A 13939-nucleotide genomic window follows, 5' to 3' on the forward strand; every position below is an offset into this window, starting at 1 on the left:
AGACAGTAGGCGCTGATGGAGAACAGCATGAACTCTGCCCTAGCATCTGTTCTCTCCACAATGCCCAAATCAGTTCTTTTACCATTAGTCTGGTTCAGAAGTGAGAGTCCCCTAGGTTGTCCTTCCCAAGTTGGTAGCACACTTTCACGTTATCTGGCTGCATCTGCTAATAACAATTAAGTATATGTATATGGGAAGGGGAGAAGGAAGAAAATGCCTATTCTTCAGTTTTCATAAATAGCTATTATTCATCACCCAACAAAGAGTTGTATGGAGTTAATTACTCTTATGTTCCCTCTCATTTAGGCCCCAGACCAGTAAAGTGCTTAAGATGTGAGAGGCAGCATTGCCTAGCTAGCACATGAGGCAAGACCAAGACTGGGACTCAGGAGATCTGGTTGCGTTCACAGTGTTGCCTGCCACTCGTCTTCTGTGTGATGTTGAGGAAGTTTAGTGCTTAGCACAATGGAGCCTTAAACTTCCTTAGAGCCTTTTGACCTTAGTGTAGTACACTTAAAATAATAAGCATAAGTGTATACAATAGTCTCTAGTTGCAGTCCAGCTAGTTGTACTCTAAGTTATATGTGCAAACACTTGCTGGACTCTGAAAACATCAACTCAATGTAACATTCAAAAAAGCAAACATTGTTAGGAATAGTTAAAAAGGGGATAAAGAATAAGGCAGAAAATATCTTACTGTGTATAAATCCATGGTACGCCCACATCTTGATTACTGTTTATAGTTGTAGTTGCCTCATCTCGAAAAAGATATATTGATACTGGAAAAGGTTCAGAAAAGGGCAACAAAAATGATTAGGGGTTTGGAACAGGTGCCATATGAAGTGAAATTAAAAAGAGTAGGACTTTTCAGTTTAGAAAAGAGGAGATTAAAGGTATGATAGGTATGGAGAAAGTGAACAAGGAAAAGTTATTTACTTGTTCCTATAACACAAGAACTAGGGGTCACCAAATGAAATTAAGAGGTAGCAGGTTTGAAACAAAAGGAAGATTTTTTTTTCACACAGAACACAGTCAGCCTGTGGAACTCCTTGCTAGGGGATGTTGTGAAGACCAGGACTTTAACAGGGTTCAAAAAAGAATTGGATAAATTCATGGAAGTTAGATCCATCAATACTTATTAGCCAGTATTGGTAAGGAGCCAATATGCTTTGATGTTTGTCCATTGAGGGAGGGATTTTCCCTAGTACACATTGTGTGTCTGCTCTATTTTGCCGGCATTATTCTTTTGACTCTTCTTTAATGGCAGGCTTGCTATTAATGTGCTCTTTTTGTGACAAGGTGACTAAGAGGATGATAACATCAGCAATTGTTAAAGTAAATGCAAAGTGCGTACATTATTTTATTTGACTTACAAAATCCTCCTTGAGGTATAATATTTTGATAATATTTTTAGATAAGAGTTTAACTTGTTTGATTCACCACCATTTGATGAATGCTGATATTCACAATAGTCACATTTTGCTCTGCAGAATGTAGACTTCCAGATATGTCTGAGCATTACATTGCAGTGGAGCTGTTAATATTGTCTAGGAGTTCATTTTGATGGGATCACTTGTAGTTGCACAATCTGAAATGTTTAATTGTTCTGTGGTTTGTTCAGTTGTTTTTAAGAATAGTCAGACATCAAAACAAATTTACTTCATAAGCCAACAGCATTTCTTTGTTCTGGGGAATTAATGAGAGTTCTGAGGTAGATTTACCAATTGGTTATGATGGAAATAAGCTATTACCATATAATCCAAAAGAAGAGTAGTGTTACAAATGTTAGAATATAGTAGGTAACCTAAAAAAGAATGAAAAGATGCAGATTTTTGTTCTCGTTTGGCCACTCCCTTCTCCATTTGTATGTTGTGTGTGTGGTTGTATTAAATATTGTGTGAAGCAGCAATGTTTCGGGTGATTCCTTATCTACACGTGTTTGCTTTTCCTTGAAATTTGGGACGGTGGAGTCAGGTCTGACTAGCACCCTCTTGCCATACTTCTTCCTATCCAGCAGATCAGGCCCATCTGGCATCAGCAGTGTCCCCACCATGGCCCAGTAGCACTAGCTGTGCTCCCACCAATCTCCCCTGCTATATCATGCAATACATACTGCTGCTGCAATTGCTCATGGGCCCCTTTCTCTTGCTCCTGCAAAGCTCCTTCTCCTCAAGACCCAATCCCTGCCCTCACACCACCTCTTCCCTACAAGACCCTGCCTCCCCATGCACTCAGTTCCACTCTGCCCACGTTATTAGTTCTTGTGACCCAACTTGCTGCTGCACATAGAAGATGGCTAGCAGATTACGGGGTGCATCACAGGTTGATGGATGCGGATTGAATGTAGCTCTCCTTTTTTATATCCGCACACAGCTCTATTTATCCACTTCTTTTTCCAGCCTTTGAATTTTTGTTATGTCTTTCTCTGCTAGAGTTAAGAACCTGTTATCACATTTTTGCTTTCCATGTAGGTACTTATCAACAGATCAAATCCTTCCTTAACTTTCTCTTTAATGACAAAATAAAAAACTTAATGTATTTAGCTTAATAAAGGGATGTTTTCCAATCCTTTAATCTTTCTTGTGGCTCTTCTGTGATCCCTCTATCAACATCCTTCTTGAATAGTTAATGCTAGAGCTGGCCAAGTGCTTTCCAGTGGCAGACACTCCCAGACCAAATACAGAGATAGTATAATAACCCTACTCCTATATTTTATATATTTAAGAATTGTTTTAGCTCTTTAGCCACAGCATCACACTGCTATCTCATGTTTAGGTGATTATCCACTGTGACTGCCAGGTCTATTTCAGAGTCACTATTTCACAGGACAAAGTCCACCATCCGGTAGGCATGACCTTCAATCTTTGTTCCTAGATGCATCATTTTACATTTAGCAGTATTAAAATACATGGTATCTTGCATGCAGTTTACCAAATGATCCAGATCATTATGTATCAGTGACCTGTCCTTCACGCAATGAGTTGGTTATGCCAGTGATTCTTGAATATATTATTCTCAACATGCTGCAAGCAAATTAAGTCAATCTATTATGACTTTGATATGCTTTGGCACACCATGAAACGTTATCATATCTTGGAAAATCCAACTTGAGGTTTTATTCCCTATTTCCATTATAATTTTTAATAAATTCCTTTCCACTTTCTTGGTAAATAAAGTGGAAGATTCCCACAAAGCATCTAGCCATTGTAGTTATTTCAGATTATTATTATAGTTGCTTTGAAATCGAACACTGTGCTTTCGCAGTAATTATTCCAATGAAAAAGTTAATGAAGTGACAACAATCTTTAGTCTGTGATGGATCTTGCTGAAGAGAGATCCCCTTCTGGGATTAATTTTTGGTGTGGAGATAGTAAAATCTAAATTTACCTTCTTTAGTGTGTGTATTTTTCTGTCTGTATATGCATATGTATATATAGCACAGTATGTGAGAGTATAGAGTGTTATGGGTGGGGCTGGTAGCAACACCTAGTATAAAAGTTGCCCAATGTTTCCCATTATAAGACCATGATTTCAGTTGCTTATAAATTTGCTGAAGTTTAACCATTTGGGCTGAAATTTTTAATCCTGGGTGTCTACCTCAGGCTTACTTTTTAATTCCAGCTAAAATTGTTAAGCCGTTTCTAAGAATGAGATAAGGCGTAAATACTTGGTTTTACCATATTTTAAAAAATCTGATGATCTTTTCTTTTGAGAAGCTATGGGGTCCCTGTGCCTTAAAGCAGGGGAGTGGCCTTCAGGTCAGGGATGTGCTTTTTGCTATCCTTATTATGATCTTCCCAGTTGTGGCCAAGTGACAAGGCTTTTGGATTTTGGAGACTAACCAGAGCAGTGGTTCTCCAACTTTTATCATCCAGCCACCTTTCTTTGTGCTGTTTATGCCCCCACTCCCACAAATACATATATTGCCACCCAGCTGGGAAGGCAGAGTAGAAAGCAATAGCTGCAGGCCGGGCCAAGCTCAGGTGGCAATGTAGAAACTGATATTCATCAGTATCACTGAGGCTGCCACCCAGAGCCCTGCCCGCTTCAGCTGAGGGACAGGGGGACGAGGGCGAAAGGAGAGTTGGAACCTGGCCTGCCTTCTATTTGAGGGATTGAATCTGAGGGGCAGGGCATGTAGGGAAGAAGAGTCTGAGCCTGGGTGGTGGTCTCCTTTTTCCAGCCTTCTGGGTGTGCATGGCCCTTCTGCATGAGCACCAGCCATCTGGAGCTGACAGAGCTCTTAAAAATAAATAAAGCGCATACCTCAGACTTGCCTCAATACATTCCTGTACTTTCCCTTGGGAGGTGTGTCCTACAGTTTGAGAACTGCTGTGCTAAATCTTCTCAGGTAAAATTAGGTAAGAGTAGGGAAATTCTTTCCTATATGCCTTACACATGGAATCTTAATGCTGTCATTTTCCTGTCTTTTTAATATCCGTTTGCAATCTGTAATTTGGACTTCCCCAGTCAGACAACACCCCGGGTCAGACAACTTCCCAGCAGCATCGGTGACCCTATAGGTGCTCTGGGACTGCCGTTTTTTCCCCATGAGTGCTCCAGGCTGAAACCAGGAGTGTTGCCAGATCAGGGAAGGACAGAGCTTTAGCGTTCTGAGCAGGGGATCCCCAGGGACCAGCCACCAGTAACAGAAGGTTGGGATTGACCTTCCCTGATCTGGCAAATACCCTGATTTGGGTCCAGTCTGGTCCCAAGGGTGCCAGACAAGGGAGGTTTAACGTGTAGTATTTTGTCTCTTGCTTGTGCCATATTGTGTTAGCAGAAACGATGCTGTGCAACCCTTAAATATGCGTATTCAGTTAGGAAAGATTCTGTGCAATGGAGTCTCATACAGAGGTTTTTCCTTGCTAGGGGCAATCCCTCTTATCTGCCTGAACACATTCCATGCCATACTTGCATCTTTAATTTTTTTATACAAGTGCCTCCAGTGCCATCTTCTACACCAACAGTTTAAACTCTTAGGCCTAAATCGTGAGCTCAGTGCAAGCATATGTAAGTAGCTTTTGTGCAACCGTGCACAATAGGACTTAAGGGGACAGAATCCTCCTCAAAGTGCCATCACTGTAAGTAGCCTTTGCAGCTACTGCATACTGCTCCCAGTGGATCCAGGTTGTCATAGGCCCACCAGTCATGCTGGTTCCCCTTTTCTACCTCCTCATACCTCTCTACCTTCTACTGCTCTGTAGTGTGGATTAGACTGATACCTGCATAGGCTCGATACATCGTTCCCAGCGTATACCTGTTTCCTTATCACTCAAGGATATATGCTGGCACCAGCATCAGAAGATATGAAGCAAGAAGTGATCAGCATTATCTGATTGTGCTGAGTCAATTTTACCAAACTTATGTGGTGAAAACATAATGTCCTTGCCCTTTGCTAATATATGTGATTTAGAAGCAGATAGTCTTTGTGAAAGAGGATGGCTTTCACAGATTGTATTACTGGACACAATTTGATAGTGGTAGTGGTGCTGGAAAAGAGTGAACCCTGCAGATAGGAGCAGGAATGAGTCCAAACTGAATTCATGCCTCCAACCAAACCCACCGGAGCTTTGGGGATCAGATTAAATGGGGTCTGGATTCATCCCAACCCTGGCTGGGAAAACCAAAACTCTTACAGAGGAGTCTTTGTAAGACCAAATATGCCTCTGCCTTTTGAAGTGGAGCTGATTCAAAGATGAACCCAGCAAACATGTAACCCAAAATCCTCTCCCCTCTGATTCCAACCTCTCCCAAAAAACTTTTAAAATGAAATTCAAAACATTCCTTTGCAAAACAAGCAAACAAACCAAACTTATGATACTTTGCAAAACCAAAGCCTCCTTAGTTTGAATGTTTCTAATATGAAGGAAGCGAGTAGTCCATGCTGCACATTGGTTTCTTGTAAAAAGCCAAAACTGTCTTGGAGGACAGAGTGACTGGGTTTCTCTAAGGCTTGTGGCCCTGGGAAATAACCTTGTTTGTTTCCATTCTCTGTGAATTTGACTAGAGTTTGGATTGTTTCAGTGCCATATCAATTTCTGGTAATACAGAGAAAAATCAATGCAGAAATGTCTGCAATGCTGAAACATGCACTCCTTCAGTTGTTGTTTTCATCACTGTTATTTGTGCTTGAATATCCTTAGGCATTCACATAGCTATCAGTTCATATATCCCTAGTTTTGTGAAGAGACCTACACAGCTGAAGACCAACTAAGTAGGGTGTTCCATTTGTCTAGTTACCTTATGTATATAAATATTTATAGCACTCTACAATTACAGAGAAGCTGAAATTAAATGGGAGGTTTTTTCTATTCAATTAAATCACGATGCAGACAATATGGATTATTTCAATAGCAGGTAAATGAATTCTATCCATAGAAAATTGACTATAATATTGATTAAAAATGATGCCAGATAAAATAGTTCTTATTGTTTATTTGAAAATCTTGACCATAATTAGCTTGCATGTAGGAGTGATTATAAGTCGGCGGGTATGCTATACTTGAATTTCAAGAGTCAATTTGTTAAAAAGCACAGCAAACATGAAGTATAGTTATTACTTGTACAGTATTATGCAGACACCAACTAATTAATTCTTACAGTACCCATGTAAAAAATTAAGGTACATTGTTCCTGGGAAAACTGTGAAACATGGAATCTGGGTAAGTGACTTTCCAAAGGCAACACATTGAGTCAATGGCACAATTTAGGAGCTCCTTACTCTTCATTGTGTGGTCTCTCCTCTTCTAGGCCATTCTTCCTCTACAAAAGCACATAACCAAACAAACCCGGAAATCAGCTATTACTCATTATTTCCCCCCCTGTTCTGGGGTGGAGTGAATGTCAAATAATTGAAATCCAAAGTAACAGTTGTGATCTTGTGAAAGGAGTTTGAAGCTGGGATGTCAGGAACAGCTGAGTTTTATGGCATGTCCATGCTTACTACTACTCTTAGTGAAGATTCTACCCATGCTCCATCTCCCCAAGCGGTGGTAGCTCTGTTGATCGGAGAAACCTTCCTATTGACACAGCACTGTCTACACTGAGGGTTAGGTCAATATCACTGTTTCTCTGGGGTGTGGCTTTTCCATGCTCTGAGCTATGTGATTATATTAATGCAAGTTTGTTACTCTGCTGCAACTTGCAGGGTGACTCTGGGCAGTCTTTTTGCCTTGGTTTCAGACATTGATTAAAATAAGGATACTGCTACACACCTGCTTCACTTACAAAGGTATGGTGAAGATTAGTTAGACAGTACTTGTATGTTGTTTTGTAAAGAGCACTACGTGTTTCTCTCTTGTTAAATATTTTGAATATGAAAACTTAAAATGACTATTAACAGAAATGCATCTTGACTCTCACTGTTGTAATCTACAGAGCGCATAGTCTTGCTAATGGCTCTGCCCTCACTTTGGAATACTTAAGCTGTCTATCCTCCTCATTCTCTCCTCCATATGGACATAGGAAGGGCAGCTTGATGGTGGAATTGGTTCACTATTTTCCCCCTACATGCACTAATTATTTCCTGAACTATACGAGATTCTAATAGGAGAAACATTCTTTCATCTTTACATATTTTCAAACGAATAGCATTTAACCTTGAAAACACAAGTGTTTTAAAACCTAATACTGTATATGTCTCTCCTGTCTTCATGTGATTTTGTTTATTCTATTTATAAGCTGAGTCATGAATTAATACATTTTACAAATCCAAAAACTGGCCCCCTGGTCATTCTGTGTACTTTGAAATAAATATGCAAAGAAGACAGAAAGGAAGAACCTTGTTAAAACTTTATTATCTGAGCACTATGCAGTTCATTTTCATACTCTTATCCAAGTGGTTAATGGAGATTTTAAACATTAGTTTATTTTGATATTGGAAATGCTTTTTGTTTAGTAGGATTTTAAAGTGAAAACTATATCCTCCTAGGATAAGATATTGTTAGTGTTCTACGGCTATTATATGACTTCTGCCTCCACCACTGCCCACCAATGGTCCCTCTAATTTTTACCATCCAAGTGTGGAATAAATGTTGTGACATGCAGCAAGACATGCATAGATGTGCACCACCATTAGAACCACAGCTGCCAGCTGTGGGCACTCTGCTAATAAGCTAAGCGGCATTTGAATTTCTTCTGGATGGCTGCCCTAGCACTCAGCTTACAGGGAACATTGCTGGCCACTAGTGTTCTACACAATGTGTGCATGAATTTAATATACACCCCCACACACTACACACCCATTCCATAAATATGTGTGCATCAATGGTCCACTGATGTTAATGCCACTATGCATCATGCATATGCCCAATATGTACTGCACTTCAGTATATCAATGGATTCAGGGGAAAGGAGTATCAGGATTAGAAGGTGTCTGAGGGTACGTCTACACTAACTCGTTTGTTCGAGCTAGGTAGGATAATGAGGGCAAGTGGATCTTTAATTCAAACTACCTAGTCCGTGCTGCGTGTAGCCGCGGACACAGAGTTCGGACTAAGGAGGATTTAAAAATGGCAGCACCCAGGAACATGCAAATGAAGCCCAGGATATTTAAATCCCGGGCTTCATTTGCAACTCCGTTTGTCCTCATTACCCTACCTAGCTTGAACTAACGAACTAGTGTAGACGTACCCTGAGTGTTTTGTGTGTATAGACCCGTCTTTTCATTAATTGTTTTTGTGCTCTTTTCTCTCTTTATTGTCCTTCATTGCTGCTTTGTAAATGTGCAGGCAACAAAAATTACATCTTGTAAAATAGGGCATTACAGTTATGCCTCAGTATTCCTATAGTGTGGCTCATCTCTAATGCTCCTTTGGAGAGTTGCAATGAATACCTGACGTTAACTGATTCAGTACAACAGCAGTTCTCAAACTTTTTGGGTTCCGGAGCCCTTAACATGCGTAAAAATTTATGTGGAGCCCCAGCGGTCCACTGATTGTATGTGTTGTACCTATTGATGTTTCCAGTTTGTCAGCCTCGCGGAGCCCCTGGAGATGTCTTCGCGAAGCACAATTTGAGAAACACTGCAATACAAGAAATTTAATAGTCAATTCTCCATGGTGTCACCAATAAAAAAAATGTCTTAGATAGGAAGCTGTTCGGGGCAGGGATTATGTCTTCCTGTGTGCTTATGCAGGATCACAGCCTATGTGTGCTGCCACAAAATAAATATTAAAATGCTAAATAAAAAGCTAACTATAAAGATAAAGCTGCATTGCTGTATGCTGTCACAAACATTATTTTCAATAAATCTCCTTATATTTTAGGATTGTCCATCAGCTGATAGATGAGGTTTGGAAGGATAGGAAGAGTGAGGAGAGGTTCTGAGACAGGGAAGGAGGCAGATCTATCTGTTTCTAGGCCTATTTCAGCCCTTCCAGGTCCTGCTCCTGAGCTCTGCTGTGGCCATTCCAGCTCCCCTAGAGCCCCCAAAATAGTTCCATTGCAGGGACACTAGCACCCCCGCTCAATGTTCCTTCTAATTTTTTCCATCCATGTGTGAAATAATTTTTGTTATATGCTCCAAGGCATGTGCAGATGGGCATCGCCAGTAGAAAGACATGCTGCTGGCTCAGAGTCCTTTGGGTACTCTGTTAATCAGCTGGGTGGCCTATGAATCTCTCCTGGATGTCCACCCAAGTGCTCAGCTTACAGGGAACACTGCTCCTGCTCCCTCAGCCTCCCAGTTCCACACTCTTCTCATGGATTGTGGATGCTGTACAGTTGATACATAAGTGCTAGTTTTATTGATTAAAAAACAGGCTAAAATTAGTGTCTGGTTTACTGAATGGTAAGACAAGATGGATGAGGTATTATCTTTTATTGGTTTAACTTCTGGTTAGAAGAACAAGCTTTTGAGCTGCACAGAGATCTCCTTCATGTCTGGAAAGGTACTCCCATCATCACAGCAAACTGCAAGAAAAGACATTACCTCACCCACCTTGTCTCTCCAATGTCCTGGCACAGACACAGCTACATCTATGCTCCAGACAATAATTACTGAACAGTGTAATGCCAAAGCAAAATACCATTACCATGTTGGATATTTTTTTATAAATTGTCAGAACTGCAGCAGCAGTAGCTGAAATATCTCTGCATAGGTTTCCTGCCTCTTTGTGTGGCTTCATGCACTTATGGCAGGGTCTGCCAGCAGAATCTCTCAGTGGTCAAAAGCTCTTCGTCAGTCACTGTTTCAGTGCACGCTGCTCAGTCAGCAGCAAACCCTCATCTCATACGCTGCACAGTCAGCTTGCTTAACTTGCTCTGTGCTTGTGGATATAGGCTATATGAGCAGAAATAGATGATTGTTTAGCCCTTCCTTGTCTAAGGGAGGGAGCTGAGATGAAGAAAGTCAGTTCACTGACCCATAATGTCCAAATCTCAATTTAGCTGAGATTCAAACTATGGACATTCACTGGGTTTAACTTCCTGTGCTGGTCTCTTGTTTTTTAGAATTAAAAGGTTGTTGAGAAGGAGGGAGATTTGAATGCAAAATACAAATAGAGGCTTAGAAATATATAATGCCTTTCATCGCACTAGTTTTATTGCCTCTATTTAAACATAAGTACAGCAAGTACATTTTGTTTGAGTAGTAAGTTACCTATTGTTAGAGTGCTGTGAAGTGTTTGCAATTCTGTGACTATCGTAAGCAGTTTTGCAGTTTAATTAAATAGTGAAACATGCATTCTTCAAATGGAAAATGAATACATTTCTGGTACTGTGAATGACCCTCAGATATACTGTGCTTAAAAACTAGTAACAGACATCACAAAGGGGAACCTTTTCTTCATTTCAGCTGTACAATGGAATGTGTTAAACTTGTTTTTTGTTTAATTTATATACTTCTACAAAGAACACTGCTTTCTCTCTCATTTCAGTTCTGCTAATATACATAAAAGGCATGTGAGAGATCTGCCCAGATGCCTGATGCATTGTGAAGCTTCTGAGTGTAAATCATGGGCAGAGACTGAAGTGTGTAGCAGCTTCCATAGGGAGAAAATACAGCTGTAATCAGCTCCTTCAATTTTTAACCAAGTCCCATGAGAATTTACCAGTTTCTCTTTCTGTTATCTCTCCTCCCTCTCCCCCAAATTAAAGCAGAATGATGAAGTGTCTACTATTCAAGTGAAGGAACAAGACCAAGATGTTCTGGTGCTTAGGAAAGTGTCGTCACATAGCCCAACCCCCACATCAGGGAGTGCCGAGAATGATTGGAGGTAAGAGTTTTTTCCTTGGGCGCTCAGAGAGAGAGAGAGAGACACACACACACACACACACAAGCTGACTGCAGAGCTTTCAGCAGCCAGATGGACTCGGTTACTAGCAAATAAGATACTAAGAAATAAGATGGCAAGATACTGTAGCATTTAGGGAATGCCTTTGTTAACAACTCCTACACTATGGGAAGTTCCAGGCTGAGAGTCTTTGATCCTCATTTAGATAGAAAGGATTCTGCTGCCTTTCTAGGCAGGGAACTTGCCTTGCCTACGTTTGATGTGCCTTATTTTAAATACATTGATGAAGAGGATGAGGAGGATGAATGGAGCAGCCGCTCACAGTCTTCAACTGAGGATGACTCTGTGGATTCTTTGCTTTCTGACAGATATATGGTGGTATCAGGGACTCCAGAGAAGATTTTGGAGCACCTTCTGAATGACTTGCACCTAGAAACAGTCCAAGACAAAGAGACAGGTAAGGTACAAATTGGATTCTGTTCTTTAAACACAGCTTTCTGTGTCGTCTGCTACTGTTTGTGATACTGCCTGTACATTTGGCTGACAAGCTGGCATGTAATATTGCATATAATGACCTCTGCTATTAAGTATTCTAAGTGCTGCATTTAAACTCACATGCTCTATTTGCCAGGTGATATTTTAGTTGTGTTCATCAGAAGGAAATCAAATCCAGGCCATTGGGGTTTTGTTTTGTTTTTTGTTGCCTCTGAAATTCTCACTAGTCCTTGTTGCAAGCCAACTGACTTAATGCCTTCTTACCAGATGTCAAATATAAGGACGAAATGCGAGAACTCGGCAATCAGAATGTGGTGAACTAGGGCACATAGCCGCTGGGCAGAAGTGTCAACAATTAATGAAACTGTTCAGTGGCTACATGCTTCACAGCAACTTCTTTTTTTAATAAATGACTTTACACTGTTGCCTACATTGCACAAGCTGCAGTGTATATTATATGGTACTTGTGTCTCTTCAACCAGACACTATGATTCTGTGTAGCCTGCAGCTATTATTATATTGATCAAACAACTTGAGACACTATGTAGCAGTACAGTCTTCTAACTAAATACAGATTTTGCCATCAGCAAAGCATGTTTGGAATATCTGCTGCTTCATGAAAACGCCTTACAAACTTCCTTCAAACACAAGACATATAACAGAATGTAATGCTTGTCTTCAACTAGAGATTGTAATTTGTTCCAGCCTGGAGCAAATTATTATATTGATCAGGCTACTTGACATGTAGTGTATTTTGCAGCTTGATCTCCTGGCTAAATGCACAGTTTGCTGTCACCAGAGCTCCTTTGGTAGTTTATCAAGAGTGCCTACAACCTGAAATCTATGTACAGTTTTAGTGAATGTAGTTATGCTGGTGAAGTGTCAGCTCAAGATCAAGCCTTCATAGTTTCAAAATGCTGCTAAAGGGCTATGAAATGTAGGTAGCTGAAAATGGAGTTGGTATTTTTTTATTGTTCCCAGTGGGGTTAAACTGCATATGCTTGATGCTAGGGTATATGCCCCACACCAAATGAGATTACTAAGAATAAACATGTTTAAAGGTATTACAGTGACTAAATGTATAAATAACATCTGTTACTCCCATAGGAATCTTAGTGTTGGGTTCTCAGGACAAGTTAGTAGTTTACTCTTGTATAGAATGTGTTTTCTTACCAGGGATGCATACTTTATCTAGAAAATAAGCCAAAAGAAATGCAAGCTGGCTCATTATTATAATGTGTCTAGCGCTGCTTCTGTCTGCCTAGATATTAATATTTTGTGCAGAGCAAGCATTGCTTTCTGATTGTTCTGCTTCCTCAGGTGTAATCATAATAGTGTTGTGTATAAATGTACTTGCATGAGACTGAATTACAGGAGTGGTGCATGAAAGAATAGAGTAATTCAGATCAGGGAAAAGTTCATTTAAGCACAGTAGCTTATGCAGATTTGGGGAGATTAGCTACCCATTCCTGTAGGCTGCTGTTAGTTTTGTTCATAACCTCTTAATTCTTCCTACTGGAGACTGTTGAGGTCTCCAGCAATATTCTGTTTATTTTTTATGTACAAAGAATTGCTGGCTTGACTAAATTAGATATCTAATACATCTTGACTTTTTATTATCTCAGTTTTACCACCCTGCTTATTTTCTCCCATGGGGGTACCAGCTCAGCTGCTCATTAGCATATTTTTATTGTGCTAGAGTATGGATGAAAAATTGCTTTTAAAACTAGCTGTAAGGAGATGATAATATAGCTTTCTAAGCTGAATGTATAAGCTCTGCAGTGTGGTCAATATAAGCTGAGTACTGTATAGAAACTGAGAATTTAGAGTCTGACAATAGATGCAGATTTCCATGATCACAATGAAACGTCCTGTCCTAAACCTGTGGACCTGCATTTACATGACAACATGGTTGTCTATGTGCGGTTATTGTTTACCTTCTAATTATACACTAATATAGGGTTTATCTTTAAAAATTGAGTTAGGTTGATACATTTTCAAATGAAGGTACAGTGAGGACACCTCTCAAAATTTGTGCAAGTCCACCTTAGAACCACTTCCTGATCACAAACATTTGTGTGAAAATATGGGATGTTGGCTGAACAGCAAGTACATGCATTTCCTTGTAGGAGCACCTATGGCAATGTCTATACCAGCGGTTCTCAACCTTTTCCAGGTGGGGACCCATTTTGACAGTTCAGGAAGAT

General features: G+C 40.1%; 1 protein-coding gene across 4 annotated transcripts in view; it reads left to right on the top strand.

Annotated features, from left to right (window-relative positions):
• Positions 1-13939, top strand: part of RAPGEF5 (Rap guanine nucleotide exchange factor 5) — a 216196-nt gene that overhangs the window by 125524 nt on the left and 76733 nt on the right. For 2 of the 4 annotated variants that reach the window (XM_075922221.1, XM_075922223.1), the window contains 2 exons: positions 11104-11219; positions 11606-11694. In XM_075922221.1, the coding sequence (XP_075778336.1) occupies positions 11104-11219; positions 11606-11694 (205 nt within the window). Of the gene's footprint in view, positions 1-11100; positions 11220-11605; positions 11695-13939 lie in introns of all 4 variants that reach the window. The other 2 variants (XM_075922220.1, XM_075922222.1) reach the window with 1 other exon arrangement.

The sequence above is a fragment of the Pelodiscus sinensis genome, chromosome 2 (genome assembly GCF_049634645.1).
Source record: "Pelodiscus sinensis isolate JC-2024 chromosome 2, ASM4963464v1, whole genome shotgun sequence".
Taxonomy (NCBI): Eukaryota; Metazoa; Chordata; order Testudines; family Trionychidae; genus Pelodiscus; species Pelodiscus sinensis.